General features: G+C 53.9%; 1 protein-coding gene across 1 annotated transcript in view; it reads right to left on the reverse strand.

Moving 5' to 3' along the window:
• The window catches only part of KCNG2 (potassium voltage-gated channel modifier subfamily G member 2), a 67,126-nt gene that overhangs the window by 20,837 nt on the left and 26,697 nt on the right, over positions 1-19,592 (reverse strand). Inside the window, exon 10 of the mRNA XM_070361478.1 lies at positions 3,154-3,821. Coding sequence (XP_070217579.1) covers positions 3,154-3,821 — 668 coding nt within the window. The remainder of the gene's footprint in view (positions 1-3,153; positions 3,822-19,592) is intronic.

The following is a 19,592-nucleotide window of genomic DNA, read 5'->3' on the forward strand; positions in this document are numbered from 1 at the left end:
TCCATCCTATAAACAACGAAAAGCAGAGACCAGCTCTCATTCAGTTACGACATGTGAAAGCAGATTCCTGACAGAGCCACCACTGGCCACAGGGGCTTCCCGGGCATCGAGGAGACTCGGGGATGACCACAGCCTGGACTCTGGTGGGGCAGACTGCCCAGAAGCCCCCAACAAGCACACAGGCCCTGCACAGCCTCAGGCAGCACCAGGGCCTCTGCCCACTGCTCTCAGCCGCCCTGAGCAGTCTGGCTGCAGAGTCCTCCCTGGGGCGGGGAAGGCACCCTGAAGCAACACGAGAGACTCCAACAGTGAGACCCGCCCAGGGCCAAGGCAGAAGAAGACATCCCTGTGCCCAAAAGCCACGCCCCAGCTGCCCCAAAGCCGGGGTCTCTGTGCACTGGGGGCTTCCTTCAGCCCCATGGGGGTCTCACTCACTCAAGGGGGCATTTCATGGGCTTGCAGCAGGAACCACGGAACTGTTTTCCTATGATTCCCTGAATAATGGAGGATACTAATCTTTCCTCTCCCTCCATGCTTTTCTTTACCAACACATAAAAATAACCACCAAACACTAACACTGCCAGAGATGACGAGCGACATCCCCAGACTGATGATAACGGAGCCGCACCAGCCACCTCTGATTCCTGAGGACTCTTCCTGCTCCCCAAGATCCTTTTCCAGGAGGAAGTTGAGTGCATTGATCTGGACCATCCACTAGAGTGTGGGTGCCCCGCGGAAGCATCCTTGCTAGTGCAAGACAGGACCTCAGGCTCAAGGGACGGTCGGTGCTGAGCCCCTCAGAGGACGCTTTCTGGAGCCTTCAAGAGAAGACTTGAAATTTTAAAAAGAAATTACTTAGCTACTTAATTAAAATCAGAGATCACATACAGATAATATTTTAGCCCAGGCTAAACTCTACTGGGGAAAAAACCCAACAATCAAGAAAATAATGAAGGGTTTCACGTTCTTCTCTGCCCTACATCTCCAACGCCTTGTGCCTGGAAACTTCCCTGGTAAGTCAAGGCTGCAGCAGCAGGGGAGACAGCAGAAGCTCCCCGGAAACATAAACACAGAATCATCACAGACGCCAGCTGGCCCACTGCTGGGACAAGCCCCAGACCCGAGGGCAGGACTCACCAGACACACGCACACGTGTCCACAGCAACGCGTGTCACAACAGCAAGAGGGGGAAGCAGCCCAAGGGCCACGGATGGACATCGGGCGAGTAAGGAGAGGAGACACATGCCAGGGGACGCTACTCAGCCCTAAGAAGGAAGGAGTGTGACACCTGCCACAACGCCGTGAACCTGAAGAACGCGGTGCCTGCCTGATTCCTCTTAAATGAGTCCCTAAAGTTGTCAGATCCACAGAGGCAGAAGGTCCAAGGCAGGTTCTGGAGGCTGCGGAGTCAGTGTTTAATGGGAAGAGTTTCAGTCTGGGAAGATGAGAGATTTCTAGCAACGGATGGTGCACATGTGACTGTAGTTAATGCCACTGAACTGCGCATAAAAACAGCTCAGCTGGTGAATTTCATGTGTATTTTGCCTCACACACTCAGTGTTGATGAAACATAAAACCTTTTCCTTCCTGTGGCAGTGACACCACCTACTGTGACTTGGCACCTACTGTATGCAGTGTGCCGGGACCCCGGCACAGGACACAGGTATAAGTCCATGGATTCACCAACACATGGACACAGCACGTGCTCACCCACTGGGGTCCTTACTTCCTAACCTGAGGACTCATTTGGTGAGACAGTGTCGGGTGGCAGGAAGTGATGTTTCTGGAAATGAGGAAGAGGTGGGTGATGGATATGAATGGTGGCTGACATGGGGCCAGCAAGGAGACTCAAGGCCGGCTCAGTCTCTGGTGACACAGCCCTGACTTCTGTTCCCTGATTCTTGCGTAAATGGTTTCCTCCTCAGATTGTATGGAGTTATTGCTGCTTAGAAAGTCCAAACACGTCTTTAGAAGCAGAATCCAAAACCTGGGTCTAGTTAAGACAACTGGAAATGACAGCCCAGGAATCAGACACCCAAACAATGAAGGAAGCGAAACCAATTTCCTAAAATTTACATTTAAATTTGATCTGCAGTCAGGGTCACCAGGCTCCCATTGGAGCCCACTCACAGCTGTTACCAGAGGACCGGACTCTGCATCTCTGAATAATGAGCTGACCACATCAGGTGAACTTGGACATGACCCCGGACAGCGAGGGGCTCTCGGGGAGGGGCTATGGGAGCTCTGACCTGCTCCACCTGGACGGGGGTGGGGGTGTTCAAGTCCAATGCTCACCCCTGGAAGCTGGAGCTGGAGAGCAGGCAGGCAGGGAACCCCCTGCCGCTCCATGAGGAAACGCAGGTGGCACTGTGCAGGGCGACACAGTCACATCATCAGACACGCAGCAGCTCCTCCCTCCTGACCCCAGCCCCGACGCCATCCACTCCGGCCTCCCAGAATGTGCCTGAGACCTTCCGGGGCGCATGCAGCACACAAACACCTGTGAGCTCTGGGTGACACCTTAACCCATGGAGGACACTTCCACCTGTACCTCTCAGGTCAACAAGGGAGCAGGAAGTCCACCAACTGCTCAGACACCAGCCCCAGCACCTCCACAGAGCCAGTGCAGGAGCTGGGCGCCTGGAAGAATTCCCAGGTCCCCTTCTTCTGGTCCAGGATGACGGGACTCGAGTTTACAGCACAGCACTCTCTAGAGCAGGCATTTTAGCTCCGAATTGTCCAAGCTTCTGGGCCCGCCCGGCAGACAGGATGGGTGAGAAGGCCGCGGACCAGAGGACTCACTGAGTTCTCAGAACTGGCAGAAATTTGGAGCCTCTGCCAGCAGTGGACAGCCTGGTGCCCCCGCGGTGCCAGCGGCTCTCTCCCCCGAACCGGAGCTGGTGCGGTGGTTCCAGGGCCCATGGTTTCAACCAAGGGGGCAGGGGTGCCTAAGGCCACCAGGCCGTGGGCGCCCCTCCATCCCCTGGCCCAGCTGCCTCCAGGCCGCGACTCGAGTCCAGCCCTAGGTCCCCGCTGACCCGCACCACCCCGGCCGGTTCCGTCTCCGCCACCCCCAGCCCTGCCCAGCCCGGCCGCCTTTCCCAGCCCCAGTCCAGCCCGGGTGCCCTGCCAGCTGCCCTGGCCCGCGCTTACCCGCTCCTCTTCGGCGCGGATGTCCGGCATGGTGCTGAGGCAGAGGCCGACCGCCGTGACGGCCACGAAGGCCACGGACACGCAGGCGAAGAGCTTGCCGGCCGGGCCCGAGCGCGGGTCGTCCACCACGTCGCGCAGGCGCCGCCGGCCGCGCGCCAGCCGCCCGCCAGGTCGCGGGGTGCAGGCCGGGCTCCCTGGTGCCCCGCGCTCCGCCGGCCCCGCGCGCGCCTCGGCCGCCTCCTCCTCGCGGCGGCGCAGGCGGCGCAGGCAGCAACGCTCCAGGCGCGCCTCGTCAATGCCCCAGTAGGCCAGCTCGTCGCGGAAGGCCAGGGCGCACGGGCCGCGCAGCAGCCGCAGCTTCCCGGCGCGCAGCAGCGCCACGATGGCGCGGAAGGCGCAGGGGCTGCGGTCGAAGAAGAACTCGTCGCGGCTCACGTCGTAGTCGTCGCACACGCGCAGCAGTTCGTCGTGGCCGCGGCAGGTGCGCAGGCGCTCGAGGCGCGCGAGGGGACAGCGAGCCAGCGCGGCCCAGGCCAGGCGCACGCGGCAGCCGCCCACGTTGATGATGACGTGCCGGGCGCGGGCCCCGCCGCCACCGCCCCGCCGCTCCGCGGGCCCGGCAGCAGGGCCATGGCCCCATGCGCCGCGCCGGGGTCGGGAGGCTGGGCCTGCAAAGGAACGGAGAGCGTGTTAGGCCGCAGGCAGGATGGAGCTGGGGGCACCCTGCCTGCGCGCGACCCAGGGGCCTGGGACCAAACGGAACCCAGGGCTCCCCCGGCTCCGGCGCTGCATCCCTGAGGCCCCCCCTTTACATCTGCATATCTGTTTGGAAACAGAGTCCCTGAGTCAGGAACCACATCACAGAAGTTGCATGGACTCCTGTGGGTACTTTTCCACACTACTGAAGGGAGGTTCCAGTCCTCCCCGAATCCTGCCAGGATGGTCCCCCTCAGTGCTTGTTAACATGATGGGGCCGCGCTCGGGCACCAGGCGCTTCCCTGCACTGTGGCCACAGGGACGGAACACAGGAAACAAGCAAGTACCAGCCCGGAGCCTCTTTACTCGGGAGTATGAGCGAGGACATGGGCCGGGCAGTCCTCTGGAGGGGAGAGGGATGGTTCTCAGAGTGTGGACTGAGGGCTGACAGCACTGAAATTATCAGGAGAACCTGCAAAATATATATATTCCTGGCTCTCCACTTAAAATTCAGAGTGACTGGAAAACTGCATAGCAAGGACCTCCAAATATCCTCCCGTTAAAGCAAAGATGGGGAAAAAACCCCATCAGAATTGACTTTTTTGGAACTCCAGACACTAACCAAAGGGTAGCAGCAGCCGGGGGAACACTTGAGAAAGAACCCCTGAATCTCGGTAACAATGTTAACTCAGCATTTTAACCTGCCCCTAGCTTCGTGATAGCCTTGAAGGTGACACCCTGCGTTCCTGGCACCACGACTGGCACTGGGAGGGGGAGAGTGCACCCCATTCAGGGGGAACTGTAACTGTTGGGACCTTTCTGGTGGCGCCCCTGAAAGACCCATCAGAGGGCCTGCCTGTACCTCCCCCGACTCAGGGCTCTCCCAGGGCAGAGGTGGCCACCCGAGCAGCTTGTGGAAATCACTTACATGAAAACGTTTGCCGAGACAAGGGATGAACTTTGTGTCATGGCAAACAACAGGCTAACCAGAAGGCTAGGGAGAAGAGGCTGGGGAACGAGATGCTTTGAAAAGCTCTGAGGAATTCCTGGAAACCTAGAATGCGGCTCACATGCCTGGGGCCGTGGGCATGCTCTGGAAAGACCTGAGAAGCCGCCACCTTCCCCTGCACCCCCCTGCAGGCTCTGCACCAGCAAGACGTGAAGGTGGGGGGCGTGCGGTGAGGGACAGCCTGCTGGTGTTGAAGTGCCCGGACACACACAACTAATCTGCAGAAACTGGTTTTTGTTTCTGTTCCAGGCATTTGAGATGCTCTATCCAATCACTTTCTGACCATTAAGCTAATGCAACAGAGACATCTGCAAGACAAAGACAAAAAATACAGACTTTGCATAATTTATTCAGGAAACAAGAGCCCTGAAATGCTTCCCCATCCACCGTGTGGGTTATAGGAGGCATTTAAGCACTGTAGATTTTTTTTTTTTAAAAACGACTTAATAGAAAAAAATGGGCAAACTATCACCGAGTTTATAGTAAAGTGGAAAAAATAGACTTTAAATATACGAAAAGACGTTCCAGTTCATTCCTAACAGCAAAATTAAACATCTCAAGTTGCCACGGGTATTGCGTTGTAGGGTGGGAGAGGTTGAGGACACAGTTTATTGCATCCGCTCCTGACAGGTGGTAACTGGTAAGCCCTCATGACAGGAGGTGGAAGGTGTGAACTCACCCTGTAGGAAGCAGGGATATTTGTCCCTCCACACTAGGGAAAGGGTCCCTATACCCTAGTGAAAGAAATCTGCCCTGGGGAGAGGATTAAAAGATTTCTCTGCCTGGCTCTTTGAGAATGCATGTCTAAAAATCCTACCTGCACAGTAGGTATGAGGTTGAAACTTCTGTCTCAATGACAGAAACCTAAGAAATGATCACCCGTGAGAGGAGGTCTCATGTTGACCACATCCAGAGACTCTGGTTAGACCACACACAGAATCACCTGAGAAAACTCTGCCCCCAGGGGCATCAGGGAGGCCTGGGATGATTTTGGTTGTCATGACCAGATACGACAGTTCCCCGCTGGTGTCCGGTGGGAAGAAGTCGAGGGTGCCATGAGACCACACAGTGCATGCGCACGATACCCAGCCCAATGCCAACAGCACTGCAGGTCTGCAGGGACGGGCTTGCCACTGAAGCCTCAGAGGCTCCCACTGGTGAAGCCCTCACAGATGAACTTACAAACTGAAATTATAAAATACACAGGGCAGAATCCCACCTAAGCAAACACCGGCAGGCACAGGAGTAATAGGGTCAGGCTCCGGTGGTAAAATTATCAAAAATAATTCAATGCATCAAAGAAGGAATTAACCCCAGAGGATGAAAGATATTATTAAAAAGACTAGGAGAATCTCATAATGAAACCCAGTTTCCAGAAGTGAATAGATAAGACTGAAAATAGAGATGGTCAGTTTGGGGTCAGGCTGGGTCAGGTTGAGCTCAGGCTGAGTCAGGTGAGGCCAGGTTGGGGGGTCACACTGGGGTCAGGTTGAGGGCAGCTTGGGTCTGGTTGAGGTCAGGTTGGGGTCAGGTTTGGTCAGGTTGAGGTCATCTTGGGTCTGGTTGAGGTCAGGCACGCTGGGTCTGGTTGAGGTCAGGTTGGGTCAGGTAGGGGTCAGGTTGAGGTCGGCTGGGTCAAGTTCTCTCCCAGGAACCCTCCAAAAGGAGTCAACAGAAGACAGACAGCACAGACAAGAACACATATGGAAGATAAAGTGAAGTTATCAATACTGTTTAGTAGGAATCCCAAGGGAAGGCAACGGAAGATAGGTGGCATCCGGCCGCAGCTTGGAGTGACCACAGGATGGCGAACACCCCCACTGGGCACTTTTCGGGGAGACCTGGGGACCTCAGTCGAGAGGACCTGACTTTGCGGTACTTCGGGTGAGACGTCACCCCATTCCTGGATCCTGGGAGCTGCAGGTGGGGTGGTGCCAGTTAGGGATGCTGCCTCTGGGGGGTCTGCGAGGGGGGCATCAGAGGGGTGTGTGTGTGTGAAAATGAAAAAGGGGAAAAACACACAAGATTAGACAGGGGTCTCAAATATCAGAAGACCAACCCACAGTTGAAGAAATGTTTATTCTGTAGCTGAATTTACCAATTTCTATTTAGGCTTAGAAACATGAACTGAAACAGATTAAAACCTGTTTAGTGGAGGTAAACCTTTGGATCTCACAAGAGAACTGAAGTATTCCTCTCTAGGAAAAATGTCTTTCCTTGTGCAAAACAGATAACTTCCTATTTGGAGGAGGTGACCTTTAAAATGAGCAAATTTGGAAAACTCAGCAGTGGCCACAGGACTAGAAAAGGTCAGTTTTCATTCCAGTCCCTAAGAAAGGCAATGCCAAAGAATGCTCAAACTACTGCACAATTGCAGTCATCTCACACACTAGCAAAGTAATGCTCAAGATTCTCCAAGCCAGGCTTCAACAATACATGAACTGTGAACTTCCAGATGTTCAAGGTGGTTTTAGAAAAGGCAGAAGAACCAGAGATCAAATTGCCAACATCCGCTGGATCATGGAAAAAGCAAGAGAGTTCCAGAAAAACATCTATTTCTGCTTTATTGACTATGCCAATGCCTTTGACTGTGTGGATCACAATAAACTGTGGAAAATTCTGAAAGAGATGAGAATACCAGACCACCTAACATGCCTCTTGAGAAATCTGTATGCAAGTCAGGAAGCAACAGTTAGAACTGGACATGGAACAACAGACTGGTTCTAAATAGGAAAAGGAGTACATGAAGGCTGTATATTGTCACCGTGCTTATTTAACTTATATGCAGAGTACATCATGAGAAGTGCTGGGCTGGAGGAAGCATAAGCTGGAATCAAGATTGCCGGGAGAAATATCAATAACCTTAGATATGCAGATGACACCACCTTTATGGCAGAAAGTGAAGAGGAACTCAAAAGCCTCTTGATGAAAGTGAAAGAGGAGAGTGAAAAAGTTGGCTTAAAGCTCAACATTCAGAAAACTAAGATCATGGCATCCGGTCCCATCACTTCATGGCAAATAGATGGGGAAACAGTGGAAAACAGTGGCAGACTTTATTTTCTTGGGCTCCAAAATCACTGCAGATGGTGACTGCAGCCGTGAAATTAAAAGACACTTGCTCCTTGGAAGAACAGTTATGACCAACCTAGACAGCATATTAAAAAGTAGAGACATTACTTTGCCAACAAATGTCCATCCTAGTCAAGGCTATGGTTTTTCCAGTAGTCATGTATGGATGTGAGAGTTGGACTATAAATAAAGCTGAAGGACGAAGAATTGATGCTTTTGAACTGTGGTGTTGGAGAAGACTGCAAGGAGATCCAACCAGTCCATCCTAAAGGAAATCAGTCCTGAATGTTCATTGGAAGGACTGATGTTGAAGCTAAAACTCCAATTCTTTGGCCACCTGAAGAACTGACTCTTTTGAAAAGACCCTGATGCTGGGAAAGATTGAAGGCAAGAGGAGAAGGGGACAACAGAGGATGAGATGGCTGGATGGCATCACCGACTCTATGGACATGAGTTTGGGTAAACTCCTGGAGTTGGTGATGGACAGGGAGGCCTGGTGTACTGCAGTTCATGGGGTCACAAAGATTCGGACACGACTGAGTGACTGAACTGAACTGAAATGTACCTGGGCGGGGAGCCACGCTGCTGAGCCCCCAGGGCCCCACGTCCTCCGGTGGGTGCATGTACTGATGGACTCCCAGGTGTTAGCACCTGCGCCTTTCATGGGGATGTTCTCGGGCTCCAGGGTCCACCTGCCTGCCCAGCACAGGCCAAGCGGGAGTGAATGGTGAGGGAGGCTCCTGCCCTAGGAAGACCAGGACAGGGTAGAGGGGAGCTCTCAGTGGGGACAGCATGCCCCAGAGACGGGCCACTGCAGAGCGCCTCCAGCCCGCCCACCGCTGTGGGCTTGGAGAGGGCTTTGTCTCCTTACTTGAGAGTCAAGCTCAGTCAGGGAAGCATAGCAGGGGGCACTCAGGAGATGAGGTGCAGAGCCCCTTCCCACACTGCTTCTGCCGTCAGCCCCCAGGTCTGCGGGGAGGGGGCCGTGCTCACCCCCCCACCGAGGCCACTCCGGTCCTCAACTGGCCTGGTGCCCCTCCAGATGCTCACTTTCGTTACAGCCGAAATGCTTCACCTCTGAGTTGACACCGGTTCACGAGAACGAACACATGAGACCAGCCACGTGACAGTCGAAAAACGTGATCTAAATGAGAAATGCTTTTCTCCAATCAATCAACTAGCATATGACTGTGGCTGAGCTAGTTTAAACTAAAAATGCGTCCAACCTCCTGAGAATAAGGAGGACACAGGTTAATATTTGGTGAGACACTGCATTGTTTTTCAATTCTTATTGTCCTGTCAAGACCAACATCACATGAATTAGGATAAAAATCATCCATGTGTTAAGTACAAAGACCCAAAGGTAAAGAACTAATTTTAAATAAAACATGATTGTTAGGAAATTTCAGTCTTAAAGTACTATTAGAATCATTCCTATAATTTCTGTCCAATTGTTAACCTCCAATGTGTTCAACCATTTTTTTTCCTGGAATGTATTTCTTTTCTATATGTCAAAGTTACACAAATTGCAAATTACACTTCTAAAGTGTATATATGAACAGAACCAAAAACACGCTAATTAGATCTATTTTTAGCCATGCTGTTGACAGAAAGATTGATGATTATTTTTCAGTTATGATTTATGATAACTTCATATGGTCTCCAAATCTATAAGGCATATAGACATTTGGTAACTAATACCTCTTATCCACAAAGCATGATGCATATCGCAGAACTGCATATCATTGCCCCAAAGATTTTTAAAAATTAAACTTTCAATTTTGAGACTGTAGAGATCCTTTTACCCAAATCGTGCAGTGGTGGCATCTCGCAAACCTACAGGGTGCCGCCTCGGACGCAGTCCAGACACGGAGCGTCCATCACACCAGGCCCCCAGCACCTCCATCCCTCCCAGCCCCACCCCGGCCTAACGTGGCCCCAGCGGCCCGTGCTCTGTCCCTGTGCTCCCGTCATCCCAAGCAGGGTGTACGAGAGGACCCACGCTGGCAGGTAGCCTGTGAGGACCGGGTCTTTTCTCTCAGCGTAACTCTGAAGATTCGCCAGATTGTGGCTGGTGCAGCGCTTACAGTTGTATAACCCTCTTGAGGTGAAGGACAGCTGGCTCATTTCCAGGATTTGGCTATTAAGAGCAAAGCTGTTACAAACATTTCCATAAACGTCTCCCCATCATGTGGTTAAAAGCCCAGTGGAGCAAAAGTTTTTACTTTTTGATAAAGTCTAATTTACATTTTTTTCCTGACTGTGCTTTTGGTATCAAGAATAATGTGCTTGATCCAGCATCCCAAAGATATTCCAGTGTTGTTTTCCCAAAGTTAATAGTTTACATTTTACACTTAAGTCTATGATGCACTTTGACATAATTTTTGTACAAGGTGTGACCCTCACAGGAAATGCATGTCAACCCCATTCTTGGAGGTGGGCATCTGCAAAGATTTTGAAAGCAAGCCATAAAATGTTTGTTAATCTTGTGATTTATAATAGAGTCATTTTAGATAAATTCCGCTTGCTCTGGAAACAAGCTACAGCAAAATAAAACCAATGTAATTTTTTCCTCTAGAAATGTTACCCCTTTTACATATTGAGTGTCTAATGCGTCTTCATGTTCTCAATACTCTGTATCTTCCACATTTTTTGTAAACTGTGTACAAGTATAAACATGTAAACAGTCAGATGTTTTGGGTACCCATTGACTCTGATTTCTAAACAAATGCTGTTTCTAAAATTATTCTTAGAATAGCAGCCACTGAAAGTGCTTCTAGTCTCTCCAGGATGACTCAGAATTTTCATACATTCTACCCATGGTAGGCACATCCGGCTGGGAGTCCAGCAGCCTGGGGATGTACTATACTCACAGCTGAGAGGCTGCTACACACACGGTGTGGGTACCTGGAGCCCTCTATTCAACCTCTGCCCTTCGGGAGTTTGAATTCAACAAGCCTCGACGGCAGCGAATCCACCTGTAAGCGTTTGTGAAGCTCAGATAGTGGTACTGAATAAAGAGGAAAGAAACGCCTGATCTGCTCAGAGAGGGGACGTGAGCACGCCAGGGCAGCTCGTAGGTTCCTGAGGCCAGACGAGCTCTCTTCCTACACGATCGCACCTCATCCCCCAGGACCGCTTCTCCCCAGAGCAGCTCACTTCTGATGGGAAGCAGGACAGGCCCCAGGTGAGCAGACAAGAGAAAGCAGAGCTCCTGTGTGAGAGCACATGTGTCAGTGGTCATCAAAGACGGGCTCCCCCGGGCAGACTTGGAAAGTGTGAGTACATAGTGACTGGACTGGAAACCTAAGTCAAGCCCTGAGTCTATGGTGCATACACTCTACACGGCAACAGAGGAGGGAGGAGAGAAAGACCACGCACCACCACGGGGAAACAAGACGTCCGCAGGGTCCGGTGAGTGGGTGCGGACCATGTCCACCCTTTGACCCTGTGGTCACACCTGGCACCCGGGTGGCAATGGAGGGCAGTGGTCAGTCTCAGCAGCATCTGGCTCTGCCCTGGGCAAGACGAGCTCCAGTCCGATGCCCAGACCCAGGTCCCTGCATCCAGAGAAAACAGGAGGCCTGGGGTCTTCAGAGTCAAGGACAAGGAAAGGAACAGGTGGGAGGGACGTCACAGGAGGTGGAGTGAGAGGCTGCGAGATGTAACCACACAAAATGCATAGACCTTGGTTAGAGTCTACCAGAAAGCCTGCAAAACACAGCTTGGGGACAGCTGGGAAAACCTGAAATATTCGTTATTGCTAATTTTCTTAGGTGTTATAATGGAATTGGTTATGGAAGAGAATGGCCTTATTTTTAGGAGATGCACACTCAACTACTCAGGGATAACTGTCTTGGCTTCTGTAAACTACTTCCACATGGTTCATTCATCTCACATATATATGGACACACACACATATATACACAAAATCTCATATATATACTCACTGTACTACTCTTTGGACTTTAATGTATGTTTGAAAATTTTTACTTGAAAAGAGCGACAAAGAAGCAGCGCCCCCACCACCCAACCCAACGAAACACAATTCTGGTGATGTTCCTTTCCTCCCTACGTAGTAAGATGTAAAATAATGTACGACGTCCGTTTTTATTTATGGACCTACTAATAATGATTATGTTGTGTGACAGGTGATTTTATGTGTCAACTTGCCTGGGTCATGGGTGCCGCAGATATTTGTCAAATATGTTTCTGGGTGTTACCAGTAAGGTGTTTTTGAATGGGATTAACATTTAATCTGTAGAGTGAAGCCAACTGCCCTCCCAGACATGGGTGTCATATATGAAGGTTTTTTGAGATAAAAGCCCCAGACGTGGGTGTCGTACGTGAAGGTGGTCAAGATAAAAGCCCACTAGGCAGCCAAGCCCGGCCGCCCCCTTAGCCTCCTCGGCCACACAAGGTGCCCCCCACTGCCCACGCTAGCTTCTTGGTGCTGCTGCTCCTGGCATTTCTGTGCAGGACGCTCACATCCTGACTGGGCAGAGGGTCACCCCACCTTCCCTTCCTGGCCTCTAGGACAGAGCCTGGCCCAGCCTCGGGCCCTGGAGCCCAGGCCGAGGACTCTGATCTGCCTTTGTGCTTTTCCTGGTCACGAGGTCACTCGGACCCAGCACACTGGTCGTGACCACGTGGACCACACAACGTGACGCACGTCGTTCGTTCACGTAAACAGCGTGCCTTGACCCCCTTGGCAATGGGCCGTCTGTGCACGTACACAGCATGCCTTGACCCCCTTGGCAATGGGCCGTCTGTGCACGTACACAGCATGCCTTGACCCCCTTGGCAATGGGCCGTCTGTGCACGTACACAGCATGCCTTGACCCCCTTGGCAATGGGCCGTCTGTGGGGAGTTCTGCGAAAGTTTGTTTCTTTTAAAGAACCAGTCCCAGATTTGGGTTTTTCTTCTAAAAACTTATAGTTACTAATTTCTCACTTTGCAAACATCACTCACACGTGGGCATCGAAAGGAAAACTAGAGTCACAACGGAAGTTCCTAGAGACCGTAACATCACATCCAGCTGCACAGGAGAGACTTAGGCCCAGCGGCAAGGGGGCCTCCGTTCACTGTGAGGCTGAGACACAGAACAGCCCATCCCGGCCGCTGCAGGGGGAGTGAGGCCTCTGTCTTGCCCGCCGACAGCAGGTGCTGGCTGGCGGCAGGCGGGCAGGTGAGGGGGACATCCCAGATCTTGGCAGGTCAGCATGTGTGGTGCTGAGGGGACGAGGCCAAGACGCTGTTTCTCTGAAAACAGTGCGTGACTTGTGCCAGGCGCTGTGGAGGTTGGGTTCCCACATGTAGGTGGGAAAGTCTCGGATGGAGCCAAAGCTGGGAACCTTGGTGCTGCTGCTCCGGCTAGCTCCTTGAAAGCTGCTGAAACCTCTCCAGATCTCAGGGTCCAGCTGGTGAATCAAGGGAGTGGATAAGATGATCCTAAGGCCTCCTCCAGACTCAAGGTTCATAAATAGCAGGTAAGAGTGGAGAATACAGAAGGCCTGGTCTCTTGGAAAAAAGCCAGAGAGAGCAGGAGGATGGAGGAGGAAATAAGCAGCAAGAGCTGAAGAGAAAAGAGACCTGGGCAGGGGGGACAGCTGGGGATAGGGGCACAGTTGGGGATGGGGGGACACCCGGGGGAAGGAGGGGACACCCGGGGTCAGGAGAGGACACCCAGGGAAAGGGGGGTTCACCTGGGTGCGGGGGGGACACCCGGGTCAGGTGGGGTCACCTGGGGGCAGGCAGGAAACCCAGGGGCAGGTGGACGCAGTTCCACTAGGAAAATTAGCACTCTCGATCACCGGCTGACCCTTCATTCTGGGTCCTGGGACACAGCCTTTAAGAATAAAGGCCTCCCTGAGGTTTCCTCAATGACCCTGGTGCTCCTGGGGTGAGACATCCCGAGGAGGATGAGGCTGGACCCTGGCACCCAGGGCACAGGACGGGAGGGCACAGCGCCACAGGCTCTGCAGGGCCCAAGCTCACCGTCTTGCCAGAAGTCCCCTCCCGCCCCAGAGCTCCTCACGGCCGTCTCTCTCTCTCCCCACACTCTGTCTGTCTCAGTCTCTCCTGCCCTCCTCCCCAGCGAGGCCTCACGCTCCAGGGGGGCTGTCCTGTGGGGACAGGCGTCCAAGTGGCCAGTCCATCTGGCCGGTTCTTGCCCCAAAGCTCTCTCCGCCTCTCGTTGGGCATGAACCTCTGAGGAAATCGTTGTTTTCTCAGGCCCCCTCATGTTGAGATTTCCTGGGCCATGGTTCAATTCAACAACTCTGTTTTCCCCGTGGGAGGCGGGGCCGCATGCAGGACCCCTCACCTCCGGCTGGCTTCCCCGCGTTGGGCTCATCCTTGGTGGGGGGGGGGTCCCCCGCCTCTGTTGGGGCTCCTCTGGCCCTGAGATGACAAGTCTCCCTCCTGCAGGCACTGCGTCTAGACCCTGGTCAGCCACGGGCTTCTTGGAGAGTCCAGGACACGTGACTCATCGCCTCACAGACACATGGTGGGTCTGGGGTCCTGAGTACTCTGAGGTTGGCTGTGGTCACAGGACCCCTGGGAAGAACCTGTATTTCAGGGGACGTTTATGTTTACTCCAAGCACCCACTTGGTCATTGTATTTTCCTCAAACACTGTTCTCACTCCAGTCTACACGGTGCTGGACGCTCTGAGGACAGGGTTTTGAGTGGAAACGTAGTAGCTTCTCGGAACCTGCTCCTTGCCTCAGCTCCTCTGTCTCCATCAGTGAACCAGACAGACAGCCATGGTGTCGCACGATAAACGTACAACTGTCACCGTTAGGCTCAAATGCGAGGCCCTGACCACGTCTCCCCTGCTTCAGGGGAGATTTCTTTCTTCATGGAGGCCAATCTGTGTCCCGTGTCCTCACCCCACCTCCCAGAGTATTCCCTATTCCAGCCCCCAGCCCCAGCTGTGGGGGTTCTTCGTAATCAGCAAATGAGCAACTCAGGGATGGATGCGCCCTCCAGCCCCAGGCAGCCCCCAGCACAGCCCACTCCTCGCCCTCCCTCCTGGACGAGGGTCTCCACGGTGCCTGCGGCCCCCTCACAAGGCACCCTCCTGGACAAGGGTCTCCACGGTGCTCCACTGTCCCCCCCACCTCCCTGCACAGGGCACCCTCCTGGACGAGGGTCTTCACAGTGCCCGCGGCCCCCTCACAGGGCACCCTCGTGGACAAGGGTCTCCACGGTGCTCCATCCCCCCCTCACCCCACCCCGCACAGGGCGCCCTCCTGGACGAGGTCTCCACGGTGCTCCATCCCCCATCCACTTCACGGGGCTCTCAGGGGACCAACAGCACGTCCCTCTAGAGCCCTCCCCTCTCTGGCCCACCTGGGGCTCCTCTGCTCCCCCACCAGCTCCCCCAAAGGCCTGATCCACTCCTGGATGTCTCCGAGCTGCCCCAGAGCCTGGGAGTTACTGGGGCTTAGGCCACTGCCCACCCAGCTCAGGGCCCTGCTGACGCCATGTGAGCCCCGCAGCCCCTCCAAGAACAATTGTCTCCGAGGCGGCTTGGGCCCCCTCACCCTCGGCCGAGTTCGCGTCCCTAGACTTGGAGCATGAACCTCCTCTTGGATTTAAGGACGTCTCCCGGTGACTGAGCGCCTACGGGTTAGAAAAAGCAATTATGTTCCAGAACGATCCTAACTGCTAAGTCTGTTTCAATGTACAGGTTGAGCACTATAATTAGCACATCTGTATGCAAACGTCTGCGGCATCAGTTTTCTCTGAAATCTCTGTTCACATGGTGCTTCTGCTCCTGCACCCAGAGGAGCGAGGCTGCCCCAGAGCCTGGGCTCTGCGAGAGGCTTCGGAGCTGCCAGGGCCTGGGGGGCGGCCACCCCGCCGCTGGGGGCGGCTCACGGCCGACAGTTGGACTGTCGTCCAACAGTGTGGACAGGCGTCACTGGGGGGCTTCCACTGGAGTGTGTCCCTCTGCAGCGTCTTGCAAATCCCCCCAGAGCGTCTCTTGGGGACAGGGGACAGACCCTCAATGTGTCAGGGGCCCCACACTTGGGCCCCCAGTCATCTTGTCCCCCAAGTCAGCTTCTAAGCCTACATAATAGAAGCTCTCTGATGCCTAAGAAAGACGGAGAAGTTACAGAGCCACCGTCCAGAGCTCATCCCCCGCCCCTCTGGACGGGGCCCTGCGGGGCTTCCTGAGCTAAGAGGCCGAGGCTCTGGTCCAGCCTGGCCCTGGATGCTGACCTTGGAGCAGACCTTGGTACGGGACAGAGTGACAGACACTTCAGCGAACGGAAAGGGGAAGGAGTCACGGCCACCACCTCTCCCGCCCTCTGCCATCTCTGGTGGGGTGGTGGGGGCAGGTGTTGTGTGGACCAGCGTGTCCCCTCCTGAGACAAAGGGCTGCAGCCTGAGGGCACAGGGCTGGCCGAGACCCGCCCGCAGACCCTCTGTGCTCCGGGGTCTGAAGTGCAGGTCCCTGGGCTGGGCCCCAGGAGGCCTGAGGCCCCCCTGCCTCCCTGTGAAGACCAAGAGACCCCCGTGACCTGGGGAGGGCAGCAGCCTCCTCGTGGCCTGGACTCCCTTAGCTCCCTGAGCAGGAAACGGACAGTTTCCAGATCACTGAATTTTTACTTTACAGTCAGGACAGTTCTTAATTGGTAATTTCTTTCTTAAATCAATTTTATTAAGCAAGTGATGAATCATTCCCACACTGTCTGCTGCAGAATGTGATGTACATAAGCCGCTTCCATGCGACCCCCGTGGCACTGCGGGTCCCAGCCGGCTGTTGCCACGGGGACACAGGGACAAGGGAGACCCTGGCTCCAGGGACGAGGAGGAGGCCTGCCCAAGCTCTGCCAATGGCCAGACCCAGGTCGGAGGGAAAGCAGGAAGGGCTGGAAGAGGACAAACCAGCCTGAGAAGCTGTGGGAAGCAGCTCTGACGGCTGTGGGGCGACAGATTGACTGACTGACTGACTGACTGACTGAAATATGAGCGGAGTCTGTCAAGTCGGCAAATTCTCACAGGCTGAAAACATCCTTCTGAAGTGTCAGCAACTCGAGAGGCAAAGCAAGCCTGGAGAGACGTGCCACCTCAGAGACAGAGGAGAAACACGACCCAGACGTGGGCCTGAGAGGCTGGGCGTCAGGGGGTTGGGGGTGGGGCGCCACTGGACTGGCTGCAGCTTGGTCCCCCTGCAGGACAGGGTTAATTTCACAGAGCTTTCTGTTAAGATCTTAACATGAGGGGAAGCTGGGGGCAGATACAGGAAAAGTCTGTGCTAATTTTGCAGCTTTTCCATAAGTTTAAAATAGTTCAAATAAAAAGTTTCTTTATATTTAACTTTTTCCGTTTCAACCCTGAGGCACTGGAACGAAAAACACCTTGGATCTGAATTTGATGAGTTTCAGTGACGCCTTCATACCCCTCTCCCCAAATATTAGCTCTAGGATTTCGTCAAAGGCAAAAGCTGCTGGCATGCTCAGACCACTTCTATCTCTGTGTGTGTTAATCGCTTAGTCGTGTCTGACTCTGCAACTTTATGGACTGTAGCCTGCCAGGTTCCTCTGTCCATGCAATTCTCCAGGCAAGAATACCAGAGTGGGTTGCCATTCCCTTCTCCAGGGGATCTTCCTGACTCAGGGATCGAACCCATATCTCCTGCATTGCAAGCAGATTCTTTACCATTGCCTTCTCCGTTTGAACCACCAGTATGACACAAAAAACATACACAACAAAATTTAAAAATAGATCAATTGGACTTGATTAAAATTAGACTTCTGCGCATTGAAAAACTATCAACAGATAGAAAAGACAATCCATAGAACAGGAAGAAATATTTGCAAATCATATACCTGATCAGAATTTAGTATCAAGAAGATACAAAGACCTCCTACAGCTAAATAAAAAGAGAAACAACTCAGCTTAAAAATGGGATAAAGACTTGAATAGACATTTCTCCAAAGAAGGCAAACAGCCAACAAGCACCTGAAAAGATGCCCCACAGCACTGGTGTCTCGGGAAACACAATCAAACCACAGTCCTGCCCAGCATCCCTCCAGAGGCTTCTCCGATGCTTGCTGTCCTGTGGGCATTCAGCCTTCTCTGCTGGCCTCCTCATGTGGCCGCACCCCCTCACCGGCCTCGGAGTCAAGGGGATCCGGCCATGCCTCTCCTCTGCCAGCACTGTGACTTCTGGGCTCTTCTTATTTTTCTCCTCTCATCTCTTGATTTGCAGACGCCTCAGTTTTTCATTGAACTTCCCTGGTGACTCAGTGGTAAAGCATCTGTCTGCCAGTGCAGGAGACACAGGTTCGATCCCTGGGTGGGGAAGATCCCCTGGAGGAGGAAATGGCAACCCACTCCAGTATTCTTGCCTGAGAAATCCCATGGACAGAGGAGCCTGGCGGGCTACAGACCATGGGGTGGCAAAGAGTCAAACACAACTTAGCAACTGAACAACAAGTTTCATTCTGGCTTCCCCAGTGGCTCAGCAGTAAAAGAATCCACGTGCAATGCAGGAGACATGGCAGGAACCTTGGGTTCGATCCTTGGGTCAAGAAGATTCCCTAGAGAAGGAAATGGCAACCCACTCCAATATTCTTGCCTGGAGAATCCCATGGACAGAGGAGCCTGGCGGGTTATGGTTCATGCGGTAGCAAAGAGGCTAAGCAACTAAACAACAAATGAAAACCCAACAATTTCTCATTCAACACACGTGTTCACCGAGCTGCTAGCCCAGCCAGGCAACAGGCTAGACCCTGGGCTCTGAGGGGCTGGACCGAGAGTCACCGGGATCCTGGCAGCCTGGTCAGACCTCAGGCTGCCGGACACCCAGCTCTGCCCCCCGGGGGCAGGTCACCCTGGCTCCAGGACGAGGTTCTGTCTGGGGCACCGGGGCCCCTGCAGGTCTGGGCTGATCCAGCACCGCGGGTCTCCAGGGCGACGCCGCAGTTGCTCTGACAGCAGCTCCACAGGCTCCGCAATTACAACCTCTGAGGAGACGCCTTGGCAGCCCCTAAGTGATGGGGGGGCGCTGTGACTTCAGCAAACAGCATTTTTAGAAGCAATGCTGCTTCCTGTTGGTCGGCGGGAAGCCTTCTCCCCTTCTCCTTTTATCCACAGGTCAAAATAAGTAAAAACACATCCTGCTCCTGCAGAGTCTCAGGGCCCCCTGCCATGTGAGTCCCCGAGGCCCCCTTCAAAGGGGCACAGCTGTGCGGCTCCTGCAGGGACCAGCCGTGAGTCAGTGACGGGAGACCCTTCCTGGGAAGCACCCGTGTCAGCTACACTCTCCTCCGGGAGGCTGGTCCCTCAGAGGCAGGGTGTGTCTCAGCCACGGTCCTGCCACGCTGGACAGGCTCGCTGGGGCAGGGCTGGACCAGCGGTGGAGGGGCTCCATCCGTGAAGCCGGGAGGACTCCAGGCAGAAGCAGTGGGAGGTTTGGCAGCAGGCCCCGGGTGGGAAGCTGGGGGGTCGGTGGCGGGGCAGAGCCTGCAAGGGCTGCTGGTGTCGTCCCTGCTGCCCAGCTGGGCTGATGAAAGATGATCCCACAGACAAGGTGTCTCGCTTCCCGATTTCATCACTCACCACGGGAGTCCCGTGGGCGTCTCGTAGTTACTGGTTTGGACTCGGCGCTCTCAAGGCTGTGGCCCAGTTCAATCCCTGGTTGGGG

The sequence above is a fragment of the Bos mutus genome, chromosome 24, assembly GCF_027580195.1.
Source record: "Bos mutus isolate GX-2022 chromosome 24, NWIPB_WYAK_1.1, whole genome shotgun sequence".
NCBI classification, from domain to species: Eukaryota; Metazoa; Chordata; class Mammalia; order Artiodactyla; family Bovidae; genus Bos; species Bos mutus.